The sequence below is a fragment of the Leuresthes tenuis genome, unplaced genomic scaffold (assembly GCF_036924035.1).
Source record: "Leuresthes tenuis unplaced genomic scaffold, fLeuTen1.0.hap1 SCAF_10, whole genome shotgun sequence".
Lineage (NCBI taxonomy): Eukaryota > Metazoa > Chordata > Actinopteri > Atheriniformes > Atherinopsidae > Leuresthes > Leuresthes tenuis.
In genome coordinates, this window is record NW_027325364.1 from 15,278,182 (window position 1) to 15,296,335 (window position 18,154).

Here is an 18,154-nt window from a genome sequence, read left to right on the forward strand (position 1 = left end):
AAAACAGTTCGGTCTGGCCTCTCACCTCTTGAAGACCGTTTTTCATAGCAGGATATTATTTTCAGCGAGAGTGAGGTTTGTTACCTCGGGGATGGGGAAATCACTTGGTGTTGAGTGAAACGGCGAGAGGGCCAAACTGCCTTAAAGTCACGCAAATGCAACTAAGTGAATTCTGGCGCAAGACGACATAATAATTAGTGACATAATTACAAGCGGTTATTGTCAACGGAAGGAAACGCAGCCCTGTTTAATGGTCTGCTCGGCTTGTAAAAAGCAACCTCAAAGGTGTTTTAATTTAGGCCTGCTGGATGCGCGTGGTGTCTTTACTGCTGACCGTATGCGTTCCTAGACCTATTTTTCATTTTCATTCACTGAATTTATCTTTTTTTTTTTGTTCGGGACGAGCCATTAGATTTAGCTGCACCATAAAAGGAGCTGTGACGCGCCAGCCTCTCTTTGCGCGCTCAGATGTGGTTTGAACCCTGTAATGTGTGTGTGTGAGTGAGTGAGTGTGAGTAGGGGGTAAAGTTTTGTGCAGAGGGCGGGGGCGAGGCTGTGCAGTCTTGTAGCGGAGATTCTGGGCAGACTTGGTGGTTTAATGGTGTCAGGAGGCAGTTCAGTGGGAGCGCAACAGAGCGCGTACAGGCATCCACAGACAGGCAGTCGGAGAACTTAAATCCGGCACAAACTTAACTCACCTGCACAGAGGAAGCTCTCTGTCTCTCATTTTTTTAAGGAATGGTGCGCAGCTCTCTGCCATCTAGGATGGAGCGTTTATGGGATTGTGCCTCCTCTGCTGGGATGTTTATGCTGGGGGCGCTCTGTGTGCTCTGGCCGGCGCCAAACGGAGTTTGGGGTTTTAACCTTTACGCGGAGCATCCTACGGTTTACAGGGGACCTGCTGGTAGTTATTTCGGCTATTCTGTGGATTTCTATCAAGCGACCAGCGACAGGAACACGTGAGTGGCAACATCAAGGCTGAAGCTGTCCCACCAGTGTCCTGCAGAAGTTGTGAAATAAAAGTCATTTGCCTCTTAAACTGTACCTGCACAAGCTTAATCTGTCGAAATTACTTTATTATAGTGCAACAGAAGAGTAGGAGGTGGATGATGCCTAATTATCTTTCTATCTAAATATTATGCTCTAGTGGGGCTGAGATAAGCAGTAAACTCATGCATGAATTGCAAGAAATTTGAAGCAGAAAAGAAAGTGACATGTCTGGGTCAGTTAGATTCTGAATTGCACCATGTCCTGCATGCCTCGCATGTACCTTGTTTTGTTTTTTTTTTTTCCTTTCCCCACCAGGATCAGTGTGCTGGTGGGGGCTCCAAAAGCGAACACCTCTCAGCCGGGCATCGTGGAGGCTGGAGCTGTCTATTACTGCCCCTGGCCAGGACTGCCTGATAGCTGCAGACAGATTCCTTTTGACAGTTCCAGTGAGTTACCTGAAACATTTTCTGAAACTTCATATTTGTAATAACTTATTTCTCATGGGCCAACATTAATTTGTGACAGACTTCCTGGGGCCCCCACTGAGTATAATTACACTCCTGAGATTCTTGGTGTTGTTACATGACAGGCAGCCTTAGTTGGACAAACTGTGAGACAGACCGTATGCTCACTGCTGTTACTTTTTTATGATTTCTCATGTGAGCATTTGAGTGAATAATCCAAATTAGATTTGCAAAGCAACGGTCCCAGATGTCACTTGATTGGAAAACGCTAAGGTTGTGAAACCTTTGTGTCTCGTATTTATGTCTACATGAGCTGGAACTTGTGCTGTTGCATGAGAAAAAGAGATGAGGCATATGGCTCTCATCAACTTCATCGGACAAAATAGGGCGCGTTGCAGGTTTGCTGGTCTATATCGTGTTGATTATGCTATTCAATATGTTATCATCAGTGTCCACTCAGCTAATGCTTCTAATGTCTCTGATGCTCACTTTCCTCTCCGAGTTATCAGCTTTTGCGCATGAGGTGAAGAGAAAGAGGAGGGGGGGTGAACTGTATGCACATGGGAATTTAGTCCTCGGTCGGAAGAAAGGGGGACTGGGTGAGGTCTGCTTTTTATTAGATCTTGAAAATACATCCCTGTCTCTTTTTCCCCTCCCCTTGTCCTTCTCTTGTTCTCCATCAGTCTGTTTTTCTCCCTCTTTCATGACTTCAATCATCTTTAGGTGGACCACAAAAAAAGCTTGAGAGGAAACTTTGCTCTCACTGCATGGATAGCTTTGATAGAGTTAATTATGTCTTGATAATGTGCTTTGAGGATAGACAGAATTCAAAGAAAGGTGCAAACATACATGAACAACAGGTTGTGGCAGAGTTGGCGGTGCCAAGAGCTTCAGCGTGTAAGAAGAAAGTTTCAGGAGGATGAAACTCCAAGTGATAGTGCTACTGTGAAGCTATCAAGAGAATATCTCATTGGTCCTCATGCGCATTTATGAATATGACAGCATATTTACATCTATAACAGCACCTGTATGAGTGAAACAGCTGGAGACTAATCAGCTGATGCAAACACTACTTCAGTGCTCTGGATGAGCTACAGTGAGGCTCCATAAGGAGGGGGGGGGGTCTCTTTCTTCTCCCTTAAGTTAATTACTGTTATTTGTCAGAGGGAATCTGTGGAATATTTTGGGGTTAATTTCAGGTTTGAGGGATGGAGGAATAAAAGAAGCGGCACAAACACGTGAGTCAGGTATCGCACGTGTTTACAGCCGAACCATTTTTTTTTTTAAAGTAAACTGTACAAAATATCAGCATGAGTGGTGAACATGGTTTATGTCATGCATCACCTTCACATGTGCCCTTGTGTCTACCTGTTTGTACTTCAGTGACATTATACAGATGCGTCAAGTCGTGTCAGTGGAGCTGAGAGGGGATGGGGGAGTTCATGATATGTTATCACAGATTAGTGATAGGTTGCGTCTTTTTAGTTTGCGTAAAGAAAAACTAAATCGCCACTGCTTTCGCTTCTGGTCTGTGCTTTTACTAATTGGTTGCCACTCAGTTTAGCAGAAAATTATGCATGCATGGGTTTTACAATTATTATTACAATGTAGGGTTCACAATAATTTCAAATACCACACATGGAATGGAAGTCCATAGAAGTTCACAGGGTGGGTGGCAGCCAGCTGGGCTAATCAAATGCACCTGATTAATTGATCATCATGTCTAATCTCCCTTTAGAAATTAGTAAGGTATCTTGAAATTTCAATTTCAAAATCATGAAGGGTGAATCCATCTATTAAAAACTGGAGTTTTGGCAGTTTGTTGGTCTGGAACATTCAGGTGTGTGTTGACACAATGTCAATGAGGAGAGACATCAGCAATGATCTTAGAGAAGTAATTGTTGCTGCCCATCAATCTGAGAAGAATTGTTAGGCCATTCTAACCCATTTTGCAGTGAGAAAATGATATACAAAGGGAGAATATTTAAAGCAGTCAATCTTCCCAGGAGTAGATGTCCCAGTAAGTTCACCACATGCTCAGACTGTGCAATGTTCAGAGAAGTTGCAAAAATGCCCAAGAGCTACGTGTCAGACTCTACAGGCCTCACGTAGAATGTTTAATCAAAAAGTTTGTGACAGTACAATTAGAGAAAGACTAAACAAGTATGGCTTGTTTGGAAGGGTTTCAGGAGAAATCTTCTTCTCTGTAGCACAGCTCTGGTTTGCAAAGTTACATCTGAACAAACCTCAAGACTTCAGAACCAATGTCCTGTGGACAGATGAGAGCAAAGTGGAGAAGTTTAGTCATAATGCACTTTCCACGTTTGGGGAAAACCAAACAAAGGATATCAACACAAACACCTCATACCAACTGTCAAGCATGGTGGTGGCGGGGGTGTGATTGGGTCATGCAACAGGACAATGACTAGAACAGAATGAATGAGAGAGAAAAGAAAAGATTCAATATTATGCAATCATCAAATCAAAGTCTAGACCTCAACCTGATTGAGATGCCATGGTGGGACCTTAAGAGAGCTGTGCATAAACAAATGCCCGCAAACCTCAATAAACTGAAGCAGCATTGTAAAGAAATGTGGGACAAAATTCTTCCACAGTGATGTGAGAATGAAAACGTCATACAAAAAACAATTACTTCAAGTTGTTGTTGATTAAGAGGGTTCCAGTAGTTATTGAATCATGGGGTGTACTTTTTTTTTTAATGAAATACATATCTAATGTGTTCATGTTCATTTGAGATGCCTATTTCTATTATCTGGTGCAGACCATAGGAGCGTTCTAACGTGTAAACCTTTTATTAATTAAAGAGGGTGTACTTTCTTAATCAACTGACTGTTCGTAGAAGTTGAAACAAACCTATAACAGATCATGAGAAGATGGGATGAATCAGCATGCCTTGAACTCTCTCAGAGAAGATGAAATGGAGTAGTAAAGCCAAAAAAAATAATAATGCTAATAAGAAAAACATGCTCTGTACACCTGTTTGTCTGCACATACTATATTCCTGTAAGTGAGTCCCTGTGCTGTGTGTGTGTGTGTGTGTGTGTGTGTGTGTACACATGTGTTAAATGAAGGTGTTTAATGAGGAGTATGCATGTTGTAAATAAAACCAGCTGGGCTTAAAAAATACTGAAGACATGTATAAAACAGAGTGAACTAATCCACGCACACAAACACGTTATCGTGATTCCGGGGGGAAATGCTTAAAATGTTCATGTAAGGCTGTACGTCTGTGTATCAGGAATCTCTTTAAGTGTTGCTACTTTTTATTGGAGAGACAAACTGAATAAGAAAGCCTCCGTATCCTGTCAAATGTCTGTCTCTGGGGGGCAAATGGTGTTTTTGATGTATGTTATTGGCCTGTTTAAGACTTTGCTGTTTGTTCTTGCTCGTTAAGGACAAATGCTCACAGACCACATTACTGTGGTCAATTCAGAGTTTACAGCCGCCACTATGAAATGTCTGTTCAGCTCCCTTTTTATTTTATGTCTTTTCCACTTCCCCGCTCTCTGCCTCTGTCACCAGATAACAGAATGATTAAGGTGAATGGCACCAGAGAGCCTCTGGAGTTTAAGTCACACCAGTGGTTTGGAGCGTCAGTCAGGACGCACAAAGGAAAAGTGGTGGTGGGTGGACAAGATGTTAAATTAAATTTTTACATTTGTTTCTTGCTGGTCTTCTTCAGTTTTTATTGTCTCTCTCTGTCTGTTACCTGTTTTGCAGGCATGCGCCCCTCTCTATCACTGGCGGACAGTGAAGAGAGATGGAGAGAAGGACCCCGTGGGGACCTGCTATGTGGCCGTCCAGAATTTCAGCGCCTATGCTGAGTATTCACCCTGCAGGACCAGTGAGTAACTCTGAGGCCTCGCCTGTTAATGCCGCCGTCTCCCTGAAGTTCCCTTCGGCCATTCCTGCCTTTGTTTTCTCTGTCTCTCTCCTGTCCGTATGAACACACTAACCACCCATTAAAGTACGTCTTTTTACAGTGTAGGAGATGCAAAAAGTGTGTTCACTCAAATTTTGAAGAGCATGTACTTACTGTCAGTGGAATCTTTACAAATGCAGAAAGCTTTTAAATAAACTGTTCAGGTTCCAAAAAGCACTGTCTGAGATTTCCACCTCTGATTACAATTCGTTACTGATGCTCCCAGCGGTGATGATGTGCAGTTTTTCTCATACTTCACATTGTTACAGTATTCTGTGTAAAATGTGTCACTCCTGTCTCTTTAAGCCCCCCCCCCCCCAAAAAAAGTCTTGTTTGCTCTAATTTGGACAACGATTGGTCAAGGGCAAAAGAAAAAGTACAAACATCTGCTCATTATTTGCTGAGTTGTTGGAGCTATATATGACCAGTTGGAGGCCCACTCTGGTGTGATTGATTGTTGTGGCATTAGCATATCTGCCAAAGTTCAAAATTAAAGAGTTTTATTCATTTATTTGTTTTCCTCGAATGGATGTGGGCATGTGCTTTAATTTAACTCTTATTTCTGTTTCATGACATGTTCATAAGACTCTCATGAGTGGTTCTTTTTTTATTGTCATTAAGTTATTTGTGCTGCTATGATTGTAGCATTTAATATGCTGTGTGTGGACACATTTTTTTTTTAGTAGTGTCGTCACAAGATCAAATCCACACTGCTGGACAGTTTCTCAAAGTGCCTTTCATGATAATAACATATTTGGTGTGCCTCAATCTCTTCCAACACTGGAAATGAATGCAACTAATGTGTTTAATTGACATAATCCACCCACATTTGCCCTTTACACACATTCAGTGCCGTTATCATTTTGATTCTTATACTTACTGCTCCACACCACGCAGCCTTTCTAAACGCTTCAGGAATAATTTGTGAGTGTGAAACCATCGATCACATCAGGGTAGAGCATCTCTCCAGCTGATTCAATCATGCACTTACCTTCTTTTTCAGGCATGCAAAACCTACCAATAAGCAGTTTGCAAACATATTTCAGTATGATGGAGATGAGTAAGGAGGGAAAATCTTGGACTACTAATGAGATTCTTCAGGCAGCTCAAGAGCGGAGTCTCCTGTGGGACAGAATAACCCCTTGGTGTGGCTTTTTGTTACTTTTGCACACTTTTTGAATGCAGAAAAGTGTGACTTCTCTCTGAGAAAAGTGTACTTTTCCTTTATTCCTTAGCCATCACAAATAAAGTCTCATCCCCCACCACAGTAGTGAAGTTAAGACAGAAATCTCACAGAGCGATATCTGAAAACAAACCTGTCTGCATTGCAAAATACAAGCGGGGAAGGTGGGAATTGTTGCCTGCTCGCACTTAGCCTGATGTTTTACAAGTCACCACGGTAACCTGAAAATAATCTGTCTCCCTACCAGTTGATCAGTCTCTCTCTTAGGTCCTCTTCTCTCTGTCATCACCTCTGTAAATGGGATTTATGGGATGCCCCACCCCCCTTCCGTGAATCCCCCTCCCTTTACATGTTTTTTTCCCTCTGTCTCCCACTTTCTTCTTGTGAGTTTTCTCCCCCTGTACAGTGGTACAAGGCAACAACACATTATGATAAAATAAATACTATCAAATTTAGCATTGTAAACAGCAACTAAAGCGCTGCGCTTGTTGTGCAGATCATTGTGCCCCCACATAAACACACATTCATACTTACCCTCCCTCGAGTAATTGACTCAGTGCTGTTAAAGATCTTGGTTTTGTTGTTTATTTCAGTGCTGACTAATCAAGTCTTGAATATTTACCATGTCAATTCAAGTGTCCTCAAGGGAGAATTATCCTGAATAGTTTTCGAGACAGGGCAAGTGTTTCTTTATTGTGTGCTAAAGTCAGAATTTTCTGCCTCCAGCAGCTTTTTTTTCTTCATCTTAACATCTTTTGGCAGCCACTCTAACTTCAGATTTAACTCACCTATTGTTTAGTTTTTATATGTACTTGAGTAGTCACGCATCATTAAGCTTCACTACGGGGTGCCACTGAAATTTATAACAGTTTATGATGAACACACGACTTTTGTTTGTTCATGTGCAGTCAGATAATTTAAACTAAACATGTTTCTCAATGGTTCTAGTTTTTTTTATGTAAGCCACCTCTTTATTTCTTGGATTTTATAGTTGTTTTTTTTAGTAGTTTAATGGTACCATCTGCATTCTGCAATACTTTTGAAACATTGCACTCCTATAACACCATCACTGTCAGAGTATTCTGTCAAAAAAATGAAGCTAAGTAAATTCAGCAGAATCTCTTGGCTTTTCTTCCTTCTCTTCTTACCTGTCAAAATTTGTTGCCTGCATTGTTGATGATGCAACTCCACTGCCAACAATTCTCCCAGTGTTCAGCTTTGTTATGTTACCTCGTAGTGATAAGTGAAGACTCAAAACGCTCATTATCATCTTAGGGACAGATTTTTAAAAAAGCAGCAGATTTAAAAAGTTACACATGAAGTCAGACTTTTAGTTTGTGCAAAAACCTGCAAGATGCTGGAAATAAAAAAGTAGTTTCACCCTTCACATGCGTTTTTTGTGTTGCTTTTAGGTGATCCAGACCCAGAGGGACAGGGATTCTGCCAGGCTGGGTTCAGTGTGGATTTCACCAAGGTAAAAAAAAAAAAAAAACTGCTGAAGCATTCAAATGTTATCACCAGGAAAGCCTCCTGGAGTTTCAAATGTAAGACTGCCCTCGGAGATTTATGGGACACTGGAAAGATGAGAGAGTCCTCATCCCTGGGGTAGCCTCCACTCCCGATGTGAACCATCACCTCTCAACACAATAGATGCGCGCACATTCTTTCACTGTATCGTCAATATGAACCTTGACCTCTGCCTCATGGTCCAACTCTAGCCTCCTGTACAGGAAACTGTCATTCTTTGCAAGATGTCAACATGCTTGACAACAGAAATCATATGTGCACGCTCACTCAGCTATTCACATTATACAGTATAGCCCTCTTCACATGTGCACATAATAACTGACAAGTTTCTGTCACATAAACTAACCATGTCGAACTGTGTTCATTCCAGGAGGGAAAGCTGGTTGTAGGAGGACCTGGAAGCTTTTATTGGCAAGGTAACTGAAACAGCACCGTGCAAACTTGTACTTGGTCTTTCTCTTGCAGTGACTTCATAGATTGGACAGGTGTTATAGTTATAGAAAGAAATAGTGATGAGTTTAACAGTTAGTACAGACCACAAACCCACACATGCACACTGACACACTTGCAAAGTCTTCCTTAAGAGAAGTTCCCATTTAATTCTGGCCCGCCTTTCCCTCCCTTACTCCTCTACTTAATGCTTCTCGGTGGCTATGGCTTGACAGGAAGTGGGTGTTTGGTCTCTGTAATGAGCTGATCGTGGGGTAATGGACTGTGGAGGAGCTGCCCCTCTGCCCAGTGATAGAGCACAAACGAGTGAGGAGAAATTTCGTAGAGAGGTGGACAATGAGATTGTGAAAGTGAGCAAGAAGTTCGATAGAAGATTGGTGTGGCGATGACAGCTTCGGGGAGAGAGAAAGATGAGAAGGGAGGGAGTGTGTTAGAGAGTGAGCGAGAGGAAGAGAGATGGATCTCCTGCTTGATAAAAGCAGTGCTGAGGTCAGCAAGACTGTTGGACATGCAGGGCCAGTCTAAGCAGAGGGATTAAGTTTCTTGATAGGTGTAGCTGGAGTGTGACAGAGTAAAGCTGCTGAATTGTAGCAATACTCCTCCAATGCCAGGTGTTTGAGAGTGTGTATGTGTGAGTGTTTGTTCTCCAGATTTAGAGAAGATGTGCAGCTGTTTGTGAGGGGCAAAGAGACATTTATTGATCACTTTCACAAACTCAACCTTTCTTCATAAGCCAGGGTGTGTGAATCTGCAGCACATCATATGTTGAGAAAAGAAAGCTGCAGCAAGAGGACATGAGTTTAAAAATTCAAGAAAAAGAGACAAAATATAGGAAATTGACACAGTTTGGAGGTGGGGATATTGTTTAGAGTTGCATGTTGTTAAATAATGAATGCTCCAGCATACAGGACGACATTATAGGCAACACAGACAGCTTAATGGACTGCTCCCTCCATGCCCTCAGTGTGGCAAGGCAGGCTGCCTCCAGTTAAAACACTTCCTCCAAATGTTTATAAAAGCACTCAGCCTGGATTTTATGGCCTCTAATATACGACAATTATCTTCGGCCTTCAGCCTGATTCATCATAAAGAAAGCTCTTTTGTATGCAATATTGTTATCGCCGGGTGTAAAGAACTCAAATTAGCAGCAGTGACTTATGTATCTGTGTTATCATTTCGTCTTAATGATCAGATAAAGGTTTAATAATGAGTTTACACAGTGATATGTTAGTCTGAGAGATAAATTCAGCACAGTGGGAAAGGAGTTGGAAGGAGGGTTAAGAGGGCACATTCTCCTCCCCAACAGTACGCTCACACATAACGGAGGATTTATGGAAAGTGGAGGGCAGTCATAGATAAAATCATTTGTTTTTTTGACCTCTTGTTCAACAGCAGAGGAGGGGTGTTGTTTGTCTGCACACACCTATAATTCACAATCTCCACTGCATGGAGGATGGGATTTTTGCGAGGGTTTTTATAGGAACACTGGGGTATTTTTCAGCTATTCCTTTGCCAGTGATGTGTTTTAGGTTTCCTGTGGGAACACTCCGATGTAACATTAGCTCTGTACATCGTTCACATGGAGCGGACATCTCCAATAGATATCTATCGCAGGGGGTGGCGGTGTTTAGTTCATGGGGTCCAAACTGAACCCAGTATCCACGAACACATGTGACACACATCCTCTCTGTGTTTGTTTTTCTTTGTTTGTGTGTGTGTGTGTGTGTGTGTGTGTGCGTGTGTGTGTGTGTGTGGATGCAGGTCAGGTGTTGACAGCAGGAATAGCTGAGATACTGAATGGTTACTCTTTAAAGGCTGTACTGAGACAGGTTCCAGGACAGAAACAGACTGGGGCTGCTGAGGACACACATGACGACAGCTACCTTGGTAACACACACACATAAACTCAGGCACAAACTATAACCTAAGTGGCAAACCACCTAATTATCATGATCTAATAATGTCAGGTACAAAAACGTATCTGAGTTCATTTTAGCAATGTGCTGTTTCTCTTTAGGTTACTCTGTGGCGGTGGGAGAGTTTACAGGAGACTCTGAGCAAGGTGAGAAAGCCAATAGTTCATCACAACAAACCACATGCAGCACCAGAGGAATCCCTGACCAACAACATCAGCAACCTCTCTGCATCACTGTCTAAAACATTGGCTGTTTGCAGTCTCTATTGGTATATTTTAGGGCTGGACACTGTGAGGCGTTCAATTTGGTGGGCAACAGGAAGTGGACGTTAGCGTCTGAACCTTTAAGCAGTAATGAGAACTGTCTCTATACGTCTGGGTCACGACCCTAGGGGACAAGACTTCAGCAACCCCTGATAAAGGGATTTCCTGTCCTCCGTTTTGACTGATTGGAATGATTATTGGCAGATTCCACAAACCTCTTCAGGTCAAGAGCTGGTTCAGATTCATGTCTGGAGTTGAAATATTAGGTGCAAAGATGTACAGGCACACGGCATCCTTTTATTAAAGATGTGCAGGTGGGGTAGAGTGGCCTTTGAGTTGTTTTTTTCTCTTTTTACCTATTCATATATGTACAATTTAAGCCAGTGAGAATGCATAAATCAGGATTATGAGTAATTTACAAATCATTTCACTCCTCTTTCTAGAATTGCTAGCTGCTGAAGTTCATTCCATCACTTTTTCTGTACTACAGTTAAAACTAAAGCTCGATTATTAAGGGAAAATAGATGGAAAACTAAGGCCACTTTATTTTTTTTATAAGTTTATGGCTTCCTTTTAAAACAGCGTTTGTAACAAACACAAGACCCGCTTCTCAATGTCATATAACTAATTAGTATTTTGTGGGATCTCTATAGGGAAACTTTGCATTTGCATACCCCGTACCAACCCTACAAAGGCCCTGAATGCCCTCAGGCACAACACATGTCGGAGAGAGTCTTAAAGTGAGACTGAAGAGGCTACACATGCCTGATGATGTGCTGTGTTGTGGTACAAAGCTTGTTGTGGTCTTGTTCCTTAAACCCTCTTCAGACTGGAGAAGTGGTCGTAATGTGGAGCTCTGAGTAGAGCTGGAGCTGAGAATTAGGCTGGTGGTTGAGCCTGTTGGATAGGGCCACAAGGCAGGAAGTGGGGACTCTGTCTCCACTCGCTGGGTGGGAAACCCTGATCGTCCCCATAAGTTCACAGCGTTGCACTCATCAATCAATGTGCAAGCAGCTACACTTGGCTGTGGGATTGGGTGGGGGGGTTGGTTAGGTTGTTTCAGACAAGCTAATGCTGAGCACTTTCCATGTTTGTGCACCTTTTTCACACTAATTAGAATCTTTGTTTGTTGTCATGTTTTCCAGAGCTGATAGCTGGAGTGCCAAGAGGAGCACAGAACTTTGGATATGTGAGTATGGACATTTAGTTCATTCGGCAGAATTAAACAGGAGACAAATCAAAGAACATATCTGTCATAAATCAGCAGAAGGACAAAACTGGTGTAGATTACTCTTTATTTGTGCACAAAAAATAGATGATATTCTATGACCTCCACAGTCACTAAATTTCTAACAAACGCAGCACCTGTGGAGGATTTTTGAACATACAAAGCATTAAATATGGGGACATCTTTGGAAAGAAATATCTTCATCTGTTGAGCAGAGTTCCAAAGACTTGAATCCCACCGTTAGGATATTAGAGGTGACTCAGAGCCCTTATGAGTTATTTTCTATTTACTTCTTCTTTGATTTGTTCTCGTCATTGTATGAGCTAACAAATGGAAGAGGGATTGGAGAGGATTTTCAGAATTTAACATGCAAAAACCCACATGCCCAAAAATCATGTAGAATTAAAACATTTACCAATATTATCCTTCTGCATACCAAATTGGGATTCATAATTATTGTATTTGGATTTTACAAATACATTTATTTTGACTAGAACTTCCATAAGCAAGTTACAAAAATAGTAAGATATTGTGTTACAGATTTGAATGATAAATTTGTATTTTCTCCTGTCCAAAATCATTTATGTGCTTTCTTTTTAATCAATGGCAAAGCATTTGTTTGTCTTTGTGGCAATCAAACCGCTCTGTTAACATGCATTATGAATGTTAGCCCTGGGATTTTGAACCACTCCTCTTCTGTGATGATCCCCAGGTCTGAGGTAAGATGATTTTCCTGCCATCACTCTGGTCTTTTGGTCTCTTGGTCTCTTGATGGGATTCAGGTCTGGATTTGGCCGGCCAACTGAAAAATGCTGACATTCTTTTATTTTAACTGTTTCTTGACCAGTTTAGCTGTATGTTTCAGATCATTGTCTCGCTGGAAGGTCTAATACCTTGTGATAGCCTGAATACCTTGACCTTCTGAATCCTGGGTCCAGTTTTTCTGGAGACTGCCTACTGTTTTTTTAAAAATTCTAATGTCATTTACTTTGGTGAGGCTGACTGAAACCACTGGGTGACATTAGAAAAAAAAATCTCCAAAGCATTGCATTCACACCTTCATGCCTCGCTGTAGGCTTGGTGTTCTTGCTTCTGAAACCTTTGAATCTTAATTCTCCATAGAGATCAGACTTGAACAGTCAACCGATTTTAGTACCAAAATTATTCAAATTCATCAGAATAGCCTTGCTGATGGTTTCTGAACTCGAGGAAATACTTGAAAAGAGGAGTAACACGTTAGGCAGAAATACTTGGCTGTGGACAGCAACAGACATCCCAACAAGACAATATCAAAACAAAAACATAAAGCGGTTATGGAATTCCTAACAGAGAGCAGTTTAGATCTGAATCTTGTCAAGGACCTAAAAACATGAGTGATGGCAAAGAAGTCTTCAGGAGTCAAATACCTGGAAACTGTGACAGAAGAGGAATGGTCCCGGTTTACAAGAAGCATATTAGCATTTACTGTACATTACTTGTTTGATTGCTGTGATGGTAAATAGGCTTTTTCACTGATTACTGAGAAAGTGTGAGAACAATTTTGAACAGAATATTTTTTATATGACATAACCGGAGAGCTCTAATATGTCTGTCATGTTTAAGTCATATCCACCCAGAAGGAACCTGTTGATCAAGTGAAAATTTCCTGAATGAGGATTTTGTGTTTGGTATAATTGATTTAGGGCTTAATTGTAAATACATGTCTGTATGTAAACTTGTCATATGGTTTCTTATGGGAACTTGTCCCCAGGGCTGACTGTGTCAATCCTCCCTAATGACACACAGCTTCCGCTGCATGTGGAGGGCAGTGACCCTACCTGACCCCACTAACCCTCTTCTACACACACACAACCCCTAACCTGCAGTGTAACCACAAGACATTGTGACAGCCTGTGTCCTCTGTCTGGACATTATAGCTGGTGCCATAATGCTCCTTCCTGAACAGACATTTCACTTTGAGCACCACAGAGGAGGCGGTTGTAGCTCACAGTGGGTGGAGTGAGCAGGTAAGCCATGTCAGAGGCATGGTAGTAAAGTGGCTGTCAGGCCAGATCGTGTTTCCTCTGTGACCAATCTGACAGCTGAGAGCAAAGGAAAGTTCATTGTCAAGCTATTGATTCAATATTTGTGTTTACACACCCTCATCTGTTTGTAAGTTTATCCCTCTTTAGTATGTCTTTGAGTGATCAGTGATTGGGTTAACATGTATCCTCGTGCACATGTTTGTTCATGTGTGCATGTGTGTGTATGCCTAGCCCCTGGCTGTCTCCATGTGGTTGTTATTTTAGTTCTTATGAAGGAATTCTCAGCCTCCCCCCTCCGTCTCTCCCTGCAGCCGGGGTTAGGATGGGGGGAAGGAGAAAAAGATGAGGGGGAAATGGTAAAGGCACAAAGAGGATGGTGGTGGGGGAGGGCAGGGGGAAGAAATGAGTTTCAGTTAAATAAAAGCTTTTTTATGCGGTTTCTTTCCAACATTCTTTGTGTGCCTGTTTGTGATAAAGATTGGCCATTTTTGCTCATGGTGTGTTCCAAGGACAAAGTCTGATGCTTTATTAAATGTGTCACATTACAGCTGATTGTCCATCGTATTCCTTTTTAGGTGGCAATGATCAACTCTACTAATCTGACCTTCATCCAGAACTTCACAGGGGAACAGGTAGGAGCATCAACAAATCCAAGACCCCTTGGCTGTACTCCTCTGTTCTTAGGGGTAAGGTGCCTGTTTTTTCATTTGTAGATCAAGGAGTATTGGTAATCTAGCCCTTTAACAGGAGCATCAGGGGTAATTTGAGGGGCTAAATCACATGTACACCTTGATCCCCAAAAGAAAATGTGCACCTACTGAACCTGCAAGAATCTGAAATACAGGGAAGGGTCAAGTAGCAGAAATAGGACTGAGCCTCATTTTGTTGTATTGAATGGCTAAATATAATTCACTTAACCATAGGTACCAGCATATATAGATTTTTTTTTCCATTTTTGAATCACTTCAGCTTGGATTAGCTGAATTAACTGGTTAAAACAGTTAAAGCATTTGGCTAAATGCCTTCTCTGTTCCTCAGATGGCCTCTTATTATGGTTACTCGGTGGCTGTCACTGACTTAAATGGAGATGGGTAAGTAGAAAACTATTCTGTCACTTCAGACACATTTCTGCCTGTGTGTCCTTCTACTGTTTATTGAAAATATGCGGCTTGCACCTCCCTAGAATGGATGATATACTGGTTGGAGCACCACTCTACATGGAGAGAGAGATGGAGAGCAAACCCAGAGAGGTGGGAAGGGTCTACCTGTACCTGCAGCTGGCTCCACTCTCTTTTTCCAGACCTGTTGCTCTCACAGGCACCTACACGTTTGGACGCTTCGGGACGGCTATTGCACCCCTGGGAGACCTCAACCAGGATGGATACAATGGTATGCTGAGAATGTCAAAGAGAAGAACGAGGAATAAGAAGTGCATTTGACACAATTCAAATTAACGAAATACACAAAAATCCCCCATGTACTGCTACATGTGCTCATATGAGGTTGCTGTTCTGTGGTCAACCCGGTAACACGTAACAGGTTTTTCTGTGATTATCTGCCTGTTAGACTGTTGTTTCTCTGACTGAGGAAATCCTATCAGACTCGCAAAGCTCTTCAGCCTATCAGGAAGTGTGGTGATGAAAGATTGTGTGTGTGAACTTGTTTCATCCTGTGGTGATCAGGTTAAAGCCATATGAGTATGTGCGTTTGGGCTATTTTTACCTCACCAGATGTGCCCTGAGATAAAATCATCTGGGAGTTTTGTCCTGCAGCCCAGGGTTCATTCCTCTTCGGTTGTGTTTGTTTTATTCTCACGTTGATTGGACAAAGACACACACATGCACACACACACATGCACACGTACCCACAGTAACCCTGGAGCCCAAATGCTCCACTGAACTAAGGCCTGTTGACTGCCCCTTTAAAGATGAATGAATGGATGCACATCTGGTCCTCGTATGACATCAATCCCAGTAATTTATCTTTAATTTATTCGTGGGCAGTGTGTGTTAATGTGCATACCATCCCTTTAAATCCCATTAACCAGTAGATCAATAACCATAGAATCAATACAGAGGCTTTCTCTGACTAGAAACATAAATCACATCTGCTGTCTGCCAGCGTGTGACAGTCTCTGAGGGTTGGTGTGAGTCAGCTTAAGCCATATGGACTTACTTGTTGAGATTTAATTTAATGAACAGATTTGATTTAATGTCAGCTTTGTGATCAGGGTTCTCAGGAGGCATTTTTTGCCGATATCAAACGGCTGTACTCGAGCATACCTGCCCGTTGTGAGTGTGTCAGTACATAATCACTGACAGATCCCTTTTCGTTCTGTGATGACACCGAACTTCTCTTCCCACAGCAGAGACCTAATCACCACATTCCCAAAAGTCTTCTGTAAGACACAGCCATACCCATTTTATGTCATCTTCGTGGTTTTGCTGAGTGTCGGCTGTCAAAGCCTTTTGTCATGTGGCTCCCATTGTTTATAATTTTCATCAGCCACCACTGAATTTCTGTCACCATTAGTCACAATATGTTGACCAGTTTCTGCTGAACTGAGAGACTCCTGTAGTTTTGGTCTCAGTGATCACAGTGGGTGTTCCACTGGTTGTCTGCATGGTGTGGGACGCTGTTGAGCAATGCTCATGAGTGACTTTCACATTATTTGAAGGCTTTTTTTTTTTTAAAGTTAGATTATTTTTTTACACAGCTCTTCAGTTATGTACACATACTCACGCATAGACATACATGCTCACAGGCACACATTAACACACATAGACTCATTTATACACTTGCATGCACATATGGTTGCATTTATCCTCTCTACCCCACAATCTGCTTCATGTGGAACCAGTTGTTTAGGCGAGGAGAGAGGGGGTCCGGAGACAAACAGGATGTCTAGAAGTATTTGGACAGTTACAGTACTGATGGGTATTCAAGTGTTGGACAGTACAATGCCTGGAGGGTAGGAGCTTAAGAAGTAAACCCTAAAATACGTTTGTTTGGTGTAACAAATCAGACTGTTCACGCCAGGACAGGTGCCCATATTGGGCCACCCTTTATGTCTTTGCTTTCATATTGTTGCTCTTTTTGTACCACAAATGCGGTCTGGAAACACTTTATTGTTATTTTTAGATGCTGACCAAAAAACTCAAATCAAATTGGTCGCTTCAGTTCAAGTGTATTAACATCCAAGTTGGAGAAAGAGTTTTGAGAATTGAGAATAGCTCTTTAATATGTACGCCGTCTTTTATATCGGCTTTAATTGCATGATTGCCTGAAAATCTTCTTCATGGACAGGGAAGGACTCTTATTTTATTATTTCTTTATCAGTTAAGCCGGTAAAAGGTGTGGATTTTATTACAAGACTGGTATTTGCATTTGGAAGCTGTTGCTTTTAACCCATAAAATATGATCAAAGGAGCTGTTGCTGCAAGTGGAACAGGTCATCCTTAGGCAGCAAATAGAATCAAATCAATGGCAGAAAGGGACCAGATCAACAGTTTAGTACATTTTGTTCGCATTCGGTGCTAACATACAACCTGAGTGACACTTGTGATCAGGTCATGCCCTCTCTTTATACAAACAAATACATAGCCTACATCTAATGTAAAGGCACAAAAAATATATTATAATATTATCTATAATATCTATAATAAAAAATATTTTGTGATCTTACAGAGCTCAGTGTTAGTTGTAAGTTTTAAAGTTTTAAGCCCTTTCTGTTGCCTCATTTCAAATTAGCTGGCAACTGTACCTAATCTTTCCTCCCTGTTGACGTGTGAACTTCCTTGATATAATGCTGCAAGGAAGTGCATAACTCTTCTGTCCTGCAGTAAAACAGAGCTTTTTTCAGTGCTAAACCTGCTGCTTGTGTGGGGTCACGTCAGGTTAGTAGATGACCCTTCACATTCCAGTCAGACTGTGAAACAAATGTGGACAAAAGTCCTGGACCACCACTGAATTTGGTTAAAGAATCCGATCTGAAAGCATCCTAAAGCCATCCTGAGTGCGTTCACATTTGTATTTAGCGCTTTCAGCTTTTGATTGGATCATCTAAGATGCATGTTTTCACCAAGTCAAAAAGAACACACTTGTGAGTTCAGCAACAAAAAAAGGCATGGACACCCACCGATTATAACAGTGTTTGATGATTGCAG

General features: G+C 41.7%; 1 protein-coding gene across 1 annotated transcript in view; it reads left to right on the forward strand.

Annotated features, from left to right (window-relative positions):
• The first annotated feature begins 538 nt into the window (after positions 1-538).
• Positions 539-18,154, forward strand: part of itga8 (integrin, alpha 8) — a 40,268-nt gene continuing 22,652 nt past the window's right edge. The window contains exons 1-12 of the mRNA XM_072394359.1: positions 539-959; positions 1,306-1,436; positions 4,998-5,098; positions 5,196-5,319; positions 7,993-8,054; positions 8,478-8,523; positions 10,319-10,444; positions 10,575-10,619; positions 11,882-11,925; positions 14,564-14,620; positions 15,027-15,079; positions 15,172-15,377. Of these exons, the coding sequence (XP_072250460.1) occupies positions 739-959; positions 1,306-1,436; positions 4,998-5,098; positions 5,196-5,319; positions 7,993-8,054; positions 8,478-8,523; positions 10,319-10,444; positions 10,575-10,619; positions 11,882-11,925; positions 14,564-14,620; positions 15,027-15,079; positions 15,172-15,377 (1,216 nt within the window). The 5' untranslated portion in view covers positions 539-738. The remainder of the gene's footprint in view (positions 960-1,305; positions 1,437-4,997; positions 5,099-5,195; positions 5,320-7,992; positions 8,055-8,477; positions 8,524-10,318; positions 10,445-10,574; positions 10,620-11,881; positions 11,926-14,563; positions 14,621-15,026; positions 15,080-15,171; positions 15,378-18,154) is intronic.